The following is a 12,381-nucleotide window of genomic DNA, read 5'->3' on the forward strand; positions in this document are numbered from 1 at the left end:
AGGCTCTGTGTGGAGTAAGGAAACTTGCCCAAGGTTTCGCCCTCTGCCTGGAATTGAACTCAGGTCTCTCACTTGCAAAGCGAGTGCTCTAACCACTGAGCTACAGGACTCCACAAGTGTAATAATCCTTACACTTGATATAGCGCCTCGTCGAGACGTCTCAAAGCGCCTCACGGCATACACTGTAAAATGGATTGACCTGTATACGTTGCGGGCGAAACAGAAAGGAGATGTCTTACCAGTGAAGCGAGTATTATTTTGAAGTGAAGCTTGGCCTGGTGCTGGCGCTGTCTGAAACAGTAGTTTCTTGTCGTAGCACTTGAGGATACCCTGTTTATGAACGTGACACTTTCTTGTCCAAAAAGATCGTCAGTGAGCAGGATGAATCCGGTTTGAAATATTCCTTGTGTTCTGATCCCCACTGACATAAACACCCTCCAGTGGGTGTTTTTTGGAGTGGAATAGACTGATCGACTAAAATATAAAGTCTGCTTTACTGTAGTTGATTTCAAAAGGCCCGTAAAACCTTTTTTTAAAAAAGTACGGTATTTCAGTGTTATAGTGGGAGCTAGTTATCTAATAACTAACTAAAACTGGCCTCAGGGTAGATGCTGCAAGTGAGGATAACAGGACAGCATCATACAGCAACATGCAAATAACATACAGTACAAAACACAGTACAAAACCTTACAACAGTACCACACTGCAAGTGCTCTCACTCCGTGCCTTTCTATATCTGACTGAGTCTTTTGCTTGGATTCTGGCTTTCTTTCTCACTGTCACTAACCCTTTTTTGGCTTTCTTTGACACCTCTCTCTTTGACACTTGCTCTCGCTTTATATCTCTGTCCCTGACCCTTGGATGTATCTTTTTTTCACCAAAAAAGCTAATGATTCACATGCCTCACTTTGCTGTGTAACTAAAAAATAAAAAGCTAGCATTGTCTTTTTACATCAGAGACCAATAAGTGGCATTCTACTGTAATAAAGAAGTTACATAGCTTTTTAGTAATATTACAAAATCATCTCGTATTTGGTGCCACATAGTGGAGCTCAGCATGTTTTCGTGAACACGCAAAATGTCTGTGAGAGAGGTTGCAGCTGATTGCCTGGTTGTGTTTCCTGTGTGCTAATATAAGATTATTTAAAATATATTTTCCATTAATTTTAATGTAATTTCAAGAGACCCTTTCAAAATTAAGAAGCTAGTATTGACATAAGCATGTAATAGCCTGGAATTGGGACTTGTGACCATTTGTTCCCTCTGGTATTACTTTTAACCATCCAGCTTTAATTTAAATGTTTATGTTTCGGATCTCTCTAACAGAGAAAGTGTCATCCACTATATAGCTTGTTGATTTCCTTCAATATTTATAACACCTTATTTATAGCTCCCTTCAACTGCAATTACTATAATCAAGTCTACCTAGCCTCTCAATATAACTAACACTTTTCATTTTATCATTTAGTGAATCATTGCTTTACATCTAAAACTAGTGTATCTTCCCAAGGATTGGATGTCCAAAGCAGAATACAGCCTCTAGCTGAGATCTGTCTCTTTCTCTAGATAACTTCAGGAGTACTTCGTTGCTTTTATATTGCAGACATATTGTTATGAAACCATGAATTCCATTAACCTTAACAAATTGCTTTTTCCACTTGTGAGCTAATTTCCTGTAGAGAATGCAGTGATGGCATTTGTTGTGCTATTTATCGGGGCATTGCCTGTAGGAAGGTGTCAACATTGGGGAAATCCCAGGAGTAAAACTCATGATTGGCAAGAGCAACATAGATAGAGCATTTCTACCTGAAACATTAACCTATCTTTCAAATACTGATTGACCAATTTCCAACGTGTATTTCAAATGTCTTTCTGTTTTTATTTTAGATTTCTTAACTTTTTTACAAATTGAAACATATGAATTTATGTTAATAGTTTTGATGTGAAACATATAATAATAATCCTTCATTTGATATAGCGCTTTACACGTCTTCTAGATGTCTCAAAGCGCTTCACAGCATATACTGAGAAGTGAATTGACTATATTTTGTGGGCGGTAGCCAATTGCGCACAGCAGTGTCCTACAAACAGTCGGAATTGAGTGACCAAATTCCTATTATTTTTTTGAAGGGATTATTACCCCCAGTAAAGCGATCCACCAATCAACTAACAACCGGGTTCTTATTTACTGCTAGGTAAACAGCCGTGTGGAGCAAGGAAACTTGCCCAATGTTTCACCCTGCCCGGGAATCGAACCCAGGTTCTCTCGCTTGTGAGGCGAGTGCTCTAACAACTAAGCTGCAGGACTATATACAGGACATATATATGGAATAAAAATATATGGTATATGGGAAAAATAATGGAAAAGTGCATTTTGGTTTCAGCCATCTAAATTAGAGAGAATAACCACCTACAGATATTTCTCATCTTTCAAATTCTAAGGAAATAATTTTAGTTGGATTAATCAAGGTGGACTAAATCCCAACACACTCTTTACCTTTACCCCGTAGAAAGCTTTGAGGCATGAGTACCTCAAGTTGCTGTTTGTGTATCTACATTGAATAATGAGTCGACATATCCGTTTAAAGGTAATTATAAACATAGCAGCAGGATAACAACTTGAATGTAGACTAAACACTGCCTGAAGTCATCAGGTCATAGCTGAAATCACTTCTTGCTTATGTGCCAACTACCATACACAGGAAGTGATGTTAACATTGCTTCTCAAAGCGCAGGAGCCTAACACTCCAAAAACGTTTTTTTGTGCTTATGCCGCTGCTGAGATATTGGACCTAGGTGACAGTATTATAACATGGTTGCCAGGTAGAAATGGAGATGATGCTATTTTTGTGTCAGTCATTTTGGACATATCTCTTGATAGGACTTCCAAGATTGGGGAGTTCCACATGAAGAACTGAAGGAACCTCCTCTACTCATTAAGAAGGCTGGAGAATATCATTTAACTTAACAGTGTTCGGAATTGAGGCAAACTGGCTACCATATCTTGGTAATTTATGACTGCACTTGTGTTTCAGAAATGCAATATGATGAAGAAGATGATGAAATCACCCCAGATTTGTGGCAGGAGGCATGCTGGATTGTTATCAGGTAAAGATCTAAGCAAGCTCCATGCAGTAAAACAAACATGGTCAACTTTATAAATGTTTATGCTTCTGGAAACTTGTGGTCTGCCCTAGAATGATTGCCATTCCAAATCATGAAATAGCTGTCTTATCCTGATGGATTGCAAGGAACGGTAACTTGCATTATAATAGAATCTTTTTGGTAGAATAAAGCCCACGATTCCAAACAGAGAAATAAGAGATTTAAAGATTTTGTCCAGGGGCACAATTGATTAGAGATATTTTCAGGATGTTTTTGAGGCAGTGAGTGGTAGCAATCAAAGTGGTTTTGGAAGCAATTTGTAGAGGACAGGGGTAGGAGGATAAAGCTTTGTCAGCGGTTAGTGGAGCAACGATGAGCAAGTAATGGACCAGAATTGGACGTGCGGAGAGTACAGACTAAAACAGTGGTGGCCAACCATATATATTTTTCTTAATTGAATTTTTCTTCATTGATCGCTGTGCCCTGGGAATCGCAGCTGAGTAGCTACTGGAAACCAGGTATTGATTTGGCGTAGATTTGCCTGGACTGGTGCAGGTGTCTGGTGGGCCACTCCTTGACATCCCAAAAGTGGCCTTTTTTGGGGCATCAAAAAGTGACTCCCTGAGCATGACCATAAATTAAGAAAAATTCAATAAAGAAATATTTATTTGGTTGCCTTTTTGCCTGACTAAAAAGGTTGGCCACCATTGGGCTAGAATGTAGGGCTGAAGAAAATTGCATAGGTAAGATGGGGTGAGACAGTGGATTTGAAGATCAGTAGAAGAATCTTGATCTGAATCTGCTAACTTTATTTGGAGCAAATGGAGCTTGGAGGATGGGGATGATGGGTTTAAGCGGTCCTGGGTAGGAAAGAACAATCTAGAGTTCTGAAAGAGTTGACATTTCTGGAGTGTAGCTGGAGAGGCTGGTAAGCAGAGCATCAGAACAAAATAACTTTAAGATAATAATAATCCTTGCATTTGATATAGCGCTTTTCACGTCTGGAGGACGTCCCAAAGCGCTTCACAGAACACACTGTAAAGTGAATTGACTGTATATTTGTGGGCGAACGCGGCAGCCAATTGCGCACAGCAATGTCCCACAAACAGTCGTAGATTGAAAATGACCAATTTATTATTGTTTTTGTTTTGGAGGGATTATTATTAGGCGTATGGAGTAAGGAAACTTGCCCAAGGTTTCGCCCTGCCTGGAATTGAACTCAGGTCTCTCGCTTGCAAAGCGAGTGCTCTAACCACTGAGCTACAGGACAGATGGTGAAACCATGGCAAGCGTTTCATTATTGTTAAAGGTAAGGTAAGGGCACATGTAGGCGATGTTCTGGAGGTTTTGGCATGGACTGGATGTGATGTTTAGAACTCGCCTCAGGTCCTGCAGAGGTTGTGAGGTCTGAGCAAAAGCCAGTGAGGCTGGTTGAATTGGAACTAGGGGCATGTACAGGAAGTAATATTTTGGTGCAGGAATGATTTACGAACGGAACGCTACAAAATGTATGGTGGGTGGATTCTGAGATGTTTCAGCTGTTTGAGCAATTGGGGCCAGGGGAAAGCAAGTTCACCTGCTGAGTAGTATGGTGAAGGGAGGAAAGAGATTAGTGGTAATTAGGACAACATTCTTTATATTTACCTCTTCCTTCCACGCAATACATTGTAAATTCCAGAGTGCCTGAGTGGTCTGACATTATATTCAATACAGTTCTGGTGATAGCACAAAATGTCTTGAAAATTAGGGATTAGCTGTGAAAAACATTGTTCAAAGTGAAGACTTGTGAATGCGCTTACAAGTGAATTAGCATGCAATGCTGTGACCCTTATTGACAACTTGTTGAGTTTTGAAACATTATTTTTACTGAATTGTTTTCTTTTATTTCAGCTCGTACTTTGATGAGAAAGGTCTGGTACGACAGCAGTTGGATTCATTTGATGAATTCATACAGATGTCAGTGCAGAGAATTGTGGAAGATGCACCTCCAATAGACCTCCAAGCTGAAGCTCAGCACACCTCTGGAGAAGTGGAAGAACCAGTAAGGAAAATCTGAAAAAAAAATTATTATTAGATTTGTCTTGTGTACATGTGAGATATTAATGCCTCCCTCCATCCATCTTCCAGCCCCGTTTTTTATTGAAGTTTGAACAGATCTACTTGTCAAAGCCAACACATTGGGAAAGAGATGGTGCACCATCACCAATGATGCCAAATGAAGCTCGACTGCGAAACCTTACGTAAGTTCCAATAGATGTGCTATAGAGGCAGATATTCCTTTTCAGCTTGTTACAGATGGGTAGAAATCTTTCTTAGATTAAATGTTTCAAATCAAGCATTTGAGATTTGAAATTTGATGTCTTACAGGTATTCGGCTCCGCTTTATGTAGATATAACCAAGACTGTAATTAAAGAGGGTGAAGAACAAATGCAAACGCAGCACCAAAAGACATTTATAGGAAAGATTCCTATTATGCTTCGATCTACCTATTGTCTTCTAAGTGGTCTGACCGATCGTGATCTCTGTGAATTGAATGAATGCCCACTGGACCCTGGTGGCTATTTCATCATCAATGGATCAGAAAAGGTACAGAATGGACATGAAACCGTTTCATAAAATACTTGAGAAAAGTGGAGAACTATCAGAATGATCATTAGCTCAATTTTTTAAAAAGAAAAGCCTGTTTTTATATTCCCCTTTATAATGCCCTTCAATATATTGCTGTCTCACATAAGGTGGGTGGGTAATGATCACTGACATTTTGTGAGGTCAAAGTATGAAAACTATGTGGTTGTGGGAATAAAGCAAGTTGCTTAGACTGCATCTCAAGAATGGGTGGGGGGGAATCTATGACGGTAGGTTTTGAGGCAGTGGAGGGATATCCTTGTGGATGAATTGAATAATCATTTCTTGTGCCACTGGGGACAATTATGTAGGAAAGTATCTTTTGATGCCAAGTGGTTATATTTTCTGCGTGAGTGAGTAAGCAGTGAGTGTCAACCAACTGTCAGTCTATTATTGCCTCTCTTCGGCCAATACCACAGGCTGCTTAGGTTGAGAAGGGTAACAAACCAGGAATTGATCCTATAGCCTGTGTTTTTGCTGCATTGGGGTGTTGCTTTTTTACCCTATTACAGGTGGGAGCTTAAGTGCATTTTTTTGTTTTACAGAAAAATATCTATTTAGTCACCTCCCCACCCCAAAATATCTGTTTTTAGAGGGGAAAGGTATAAAGGATATAGAATATTAGTTGTCCACCTCAATGTGACTCACAAGCAACAAATTATTCTGTGTACTCCATGCACTAAAACATAATGTGCTTAAGAATTAGCTTCAAGAAGATATCTTGAAGTGCACTATTCACTGGAGTAATTTCAGTATAGTTGGCGCTTGTCTCGTGATACTGAGAATGTTGACGTGGGTTATTGGAAACACCAGGTTCGTCCTTTCATTACTATCTAAATATCCTTAATCTCTATGTCCTCACATATGCCAAATTTATACAGTTTGAAGTTAATATTAGAGTGACTGAATTCTGGTTATTTGAATTGATTCTAATAAAACGTGCAATTTGATATTTTGCTAGGTTCTGATTGCACAGGAAAAGATGGCAACAAATACAGTGTATGTGTTTGCAAAGAAAGACTCTAAATATGCATACACAGGAGAGTGTCGATCATGTCTGGAGAATTCTTCACGCCCTACAAGTACCATTTGGGTCAGCATGCTGGCAAGAGGCGGACAGGTGGGACTTTCAATAGTTTTGTTGAGTACAATAAAAATAATCCTTGATATTTGATATAAAGCTTTTCACGTTTTCTAGACATCTCAAAGCGCTTCACAGAATATACTGTCAAGTGAATTGACTATTTTGTGGGCAAGATGCGGCAGCAAATTGCGTACAGCAATGTTCCATAAACAGTCGTAGAATGAAGTGACCAATTTATTATTGTTTTTTTTTCTTGAGGGATTATTATCAGGTGTGTGGAGTAGGGAAACTTGCCCAAAGTTTCGCCCCTGCCGGGAATCGAACCCAGGTCTCTCGCTTGTGAGGCGAGTGCTCTAACAACTGGCTATAGGACTCCACATGCACTTTTGAATGCACTTTTCTTTCAGTCCTTTGAAAATATTGCTCTTAATTATGTCACTTTATGTTTTCAGGGTGTGAGGAAAAGTGCAATTGGTCAACGAATTGTGGCCACCCTGCCATATATCAGACAGGAAGTTCCCATCATCATTGTGTTCCGTGCCTTGGGTTTTGTGTCTGACAGAGACATTCTCGAGCACATTATATATGATTTTGATGACCCTGAAATGATGGAAATGGTAAGTTGCAATGTGATCAGAATTCACATTTCTTCAAAATACTTTGTGAGAAAACAGTTCAACCCTTGCTTATCCTGGTTTCATTACAATACAAAGGAAAATATTTTGAAAAACATCTGAGGGAAGATTCCAAAAATCTCTTGGGTGCAATTTAGAATTTAACAAACATTTCTTTTTGAAGATACTTTGTTTCCATTGTACAAAAACACCCTTTTACACTTATTTGTGTAAACAGGATACTCGATTGGTAAGGGTATTGCTGTGTCTAATGAGATGGAATCTTCTGCAGCCTGTGAAGCCTACCTCCTAACTAACTTGTGCTATTTTAAATGTCAATTTTTGTGCTTATCAGTTTTAGAGATAAAAGCGTTCAAATTCAAGATCCTCACCTTAAAACCCATCCACATCCTTGGCTCATCCTTACCTTACCTCCTACAACCTTTTCGCCCTGTCCTCTCAGCTAACAATGGCCTGCTTCATTTCCCCAATCCAATCTACCCCACCATAATGGGCAAGCTTTCAGACATTCTTCTCCTGCTGTACTCCATCCCGGAGTCTCTACCTCCCTCCCCATCTTTTAAAGCCTGCCTTAAAACCGATCTTTTCAACTATGCTTTGTCTTTCTCTGGCGCCCAGTCAGCTGTGTGAGGTGCTTTGAAACATTCTCCTGGCATGAACCTCACTATATACAAGTAAATTGTTTTTCTATTTCTATTGTGCCATTTTTACAATCCAGATTCTGTATCAGGCACTCACAGGCCAGATGCAAAGTAACACTTCTACTCTGCCCCATCAGTATTAAGCCCATTTTTCATAAGAGCATTCCTACTGCACTACTGAATTTGTCTCCCATGCTGATGGCTACTTGAGATTGCCAGTTAATCTGAATTATGACCAGTTTTGTTCAGTGGACTTGTATCTACTTGAGTGTTGGAGAAAGTAACTAAACTCATTTCATGTAGGACCCTTGCAGTTGATAAAATTCAAGTCCTGAAGCGAGAACTAAAAAGACATGCTGTGCTACTCAATTCCCTCCTTCTCTCCAGGGCCTCTCTAACATACACGGCTACTTTTCAAAAATGTTGCACACTCTTAGTGACATACAGTGGAACCTCATTATAAGGTGGTATTGGATTCCATAATATCTGAAGCTGCTTTATGATGAGGCCTGTTCCATTGCCACACTGAGCCTGCCTTCTGAGTTATCAAATTGCCAATGACATCCCTTTCTGTATGCTGCAAAGTGATTGGGGTCAACACTTCATTCACGTTTTAAACAAACGGCACTGTAAAGAACATTTAGCAGGTACGCACTGTAAACAATTTCAGACAGGAGTAGACCATTGGGTCACCTAGCTGGACCCATTCAAGTTTTCAAAAGATTTGTTCACACATTCACACCACTGCTTTGGGACGCAATCTAATATTCCGGCCTAGGTCATATCACTCTATACCTTTACTTTCCATGTATCTAGCTCCCTTTTAGACATCCCAATCAACTCTGCAGCTATATCTTTTTGAATAAAATCAAAACTGCAAGCAGTAGTCCAGGTATTTGCTGTGCAAGGCCAAATAAAACCTTAACATCACAATTCTGCATTTGCACATTACTTCCCCTATATCTTTAGCAAATTATTCCCTCAGCTATTCATCCCAGTATTTTGTTTCTTTTTGAAATATTGCCTGTATTGATTGTTTTCTTCAGCCTAGCTAAAATTTCTAATAGAAAAGGAGAAACCTGAATTTAAAGCTGATTTGGTTCTGTGAAAATATACACTGTATATTTTTGAAAGTCTGTTTGTTATTCCTCTCTTGCCCTTTAGACAACCTTGTTTGTGCTTGGGATTCTAGGTGAAACCTTCACTGGACGAAGCTTTTGTTATCCAGGAACAGAATGTGGCGCTGAACTTCATTGGTTCAAGAGGCGCAAAACCTGGTGTAACAAAAGAAAAGAGAATTAAATATGCAAAGGAAATTCTGCAGAAGGAGGTGCTGCCACACGTTGGTGTCAGTGACTTTTGTGAGACGAAGAAAGCTTATTTCTTGGGGTAGGTTACGTTACTATCGTATTGGTAAAACTATGTAAAAGGCCAAGGTCCATAGCATACACAAGAAAGGTTCATAAACAAGAAAATGAGAAGTTAGCAGCAGTGGCAGCAAGTTTGGGTTTTCAAAGAGCTGAGAGAGAGAGAGAATGATTTGGAGTAGGAAACATTGTGATCAATGCTGGTGTCACCACAGTGAGAATGTAAAGAAGAGGAGGAGCATGTAGCAATGTATTTACAACTGAGGAGAGAGCACAAGAAAGAAATATTTAGAGTAGCAATGATCAAAGTAGTATTTAAGTAATAGAAACATTTGAGAGAGGTTGTAATTGAGTGAGGTTAGAAACAGGTGAAAAAAGTAATCACTTATCAGATAAGCAATTCCTTGTATTCTGTCCAGAAGCGCGAGACAGGTACTAGAAAGGATACCAGGTATGGAGCAGTATTCACAACTTGGATTCACTTGTGCTTAATTTGTTGAAGAGACAAGGTTGGCACGAAGGAAGAAATGGCTTCTTGAAGGCAGTTTTAGCAAATAAATAATTGCCAATACTGGAAATGCATAGCCGGTCAATCACCATCTGAAAGAGAGAGGTTACTGTTTTTTTATGTGCCCCTTCATCACAATAAAGAGAACTATAAATATTGAATAACACGGGGCTAATAAAAGGGTAACTGTTGATGGCAACAGATTAAATGTGTATGATTCCCTCCAATCTGGTTTCTGTGCTGCCCACAGTATCAAGACTGCCCTAGTCAAAGTCACCCATGATATTCTCTCCATTTGTGACTAGGCCTTTCTCTGTCTATTTGTATTCTTGACCTCACTGTTGCCTTCGATACTGTCGACCGTTCTATTGTTTTGCAATCCCTTTCTTCTTGGCTCCACCTTCACGATTCTAGCCTTTCCTGTTCATATCTGCCAACGGCTTCTCCTCCTGCCTCAGCACTGTCACATGTGGCATTCCTCAGGGCTCTATCCTCCGTGCTCTCCATTTTAATCTGTGCTTGAATGGTTCAGGTCGTCCTTCACACACCGCCTCCACTTCATCTCCACAAATGGTTTCTCCTCTAGCCCACGCACCGTCTCGTGCGGCATTCCTCAGGGCTCTGTTCTTGGTCCCCTCCTCTTCAATATCTACATGCTCCCTCTTGGTGACATCATCCACAGACATGGGATCAACTTCCACATGTATGTGGATGACACCCAACTACCTCTCTGCCTCCACCCTCGACTCCAGGACCACTGTTATCCCAACAGAATGTCTGTCAGACATCAAGTCCTGTATGAGAGCTAACTTTCTTCAGTTGAACGTCAACAGGACCGAGGCTCACCTGATTGGCTTCTGTCAGCGCCTCCACACCTCAGGCGCTGACAGTTTCACCATCCATGGATACACACTCCACCTCACTAAGCCAGTCTGGATGCTTGGAGTCTTGTTTGACCCTCAACTATCCTTTCTACCCCACAACTGTGCTATGGCTGACCCGCTCTGCCTTCCCCCACCTCCGCAACATCGTCTGGCTCTGCCACAGTCTCACACCGTTGAAACCCTCATACGCACTTTCATTACTGCAAACTCATTGCTTGTCGGCCTCCCCAACTCCTCTCTCCATAGGCTGCAGATCATCCATAACTCTGCAGCCTGTGTCCTCTCCTGCACCAGGCTCCATGACCCTATCACTCCCATCCTCGCCCAAATCCACTGGCTTCCCATCACACAGGGATACAGTTCAAGATCCTGGTCCTAACCTTCAATGCCCTCCACGGTCTTGCTCCCCCCTACCTCTGCGATCTCCTAACCCCCTATCATCCTGCTCACTCCCTCCGCTCAGCGGGCCCCAGCCTGCTGCACATTCCCCCGCCTTGCTCGTGCCATTATTGGCGGGCAAGCCTTCTGTCACTCTACCCCCACCCTCTGGAACTCCATCCCGCATTCTCTTCGCCTCGCCGCCTCCCTTGCCTGCTTCAAGACCCACCTCAAGACCCTCGTCTTCGACCATGCTTTTGATCACTGTGTTCCCCCCTCCCCCCCCCCCCCGCGTCCTCCACCCTCCCCGATCCTGACCCCCAGCTTGGGTCCAAAACTCTGACTGTCCGGCGCCTTGGGATGTCCTCCTGACGTGAAAGGTGCTGTGCAAATGTAATTTTGTTGTTTAATATCAACATACTCCTGCTCTGCAATGTCATCCGCAAGCATACTGTTAAAATGCAAATGTATCTAGGTGACACCCAACTCTACCTCTGCCTCCACCATCCACCTTCTGCTGTTCTGACCGATTTACCTGTCAAACATTAAGTCCTAGAGGGGAGGTAACTTTCTCCAGTTGAATGTCAACAAGAAAGAGGCTTTTTTGGCTCCTGTCAACACCTTCTCACATCAGCCTCTCACAGCATCAATCTACATGATGCACACTTCACCTCATGGAGCCAGTGCAGAACCTCTGTCTTGATCTCAATTGTAGTTTAAACCCCCACATCCATACCTTGACCCATTCAGCTTTCTCCCACCTCTTCAACATTGCTTGCCTCAGCCACTGCCTCTCCTCTCAGGTTGCTCTTATCAAGGGGCTTATCAATTCCAGGCAAGACTATGCCAACTCTGTGCGCGCTGGACTTCCCAATTCTTTCCTCCACAAGTTGCAAACTATTCAGAACTCCGCAACATGTCCTCTCCAGCACCAGGGGAAGGTGAGGAAATGGATACTCATTGCACATCATGCCTGAGCCTAGATAGTGATTGCAAGTATCACAGCAGAACCAACTCATCTGATTGATGTCCACACCTGTACACTTTCTAGTAGGAGTTACTGGATAGGAATGGAGGTTGTTTTTCCTTTCCCAATTGTGTCTGAGATCAGGTACCTCAACACAGACTTGAGAAAGAATCTGAAATACCCACC

General features: G+C 41.5%; 1 protein-coding gene across 1 annotated transcript in view; it reads left to right on the forward strand.

Annotated features, from left to right (window-relative positions):
- Window positions 1-12,381, forward strand: part of polr2b (RNA polymerase II subunit B) — a 31,133-nt gene that overhangs the window by 824 nt on the left and 17,928 nt on the right. Inside the window, exons 2-8 of the mRNA XM_007891944.2 lie at window positions 3,036-3,108; window positions 4,996-5,146; window positions 5,233-5,345; window positions 5,473-5,692; window positions 6,693-6,851; window positions 7,268-7,432; window positions 9,284-9,480. Of these exons, the coding sequence (XP_007890135.1) occupies window positions 3,036-3,108; window positions 4,996-5,146; window positions 5,233-5,345; window positions 5,473-5,692; window positions 6,693-6,851; window positions 7,268-7,432; window positions 9,284-9,480 (1,078 nt within the window). The remainder of the gene's footprint in view (window positions 1-3,035; window positions 3,109-4,995; window positions 5,147-5,232; window positions 5,346-5,472; window positions 5,693-6,692; window positions 6,852-7,267; window positions 7,433-9,283; window positions 9,481-12,381) is intronic.

This window comes from Callorhinchus milii, unplaced genomic scaffold (genome assembly GCF_018977255.1).
Source record: "Callorhinchus milii isolate IMCB2004 unplaced genomic scaffold, IMCB_Cmil_1.0 Scaffold1, whole genome shotgun sequence".
NCBI lineage: Eukaryota > Metazoa > Chordata > Chondrichthyes > Chimaeriformes > Callorhinchidae > Callorhinchus > Callorhinchus milii.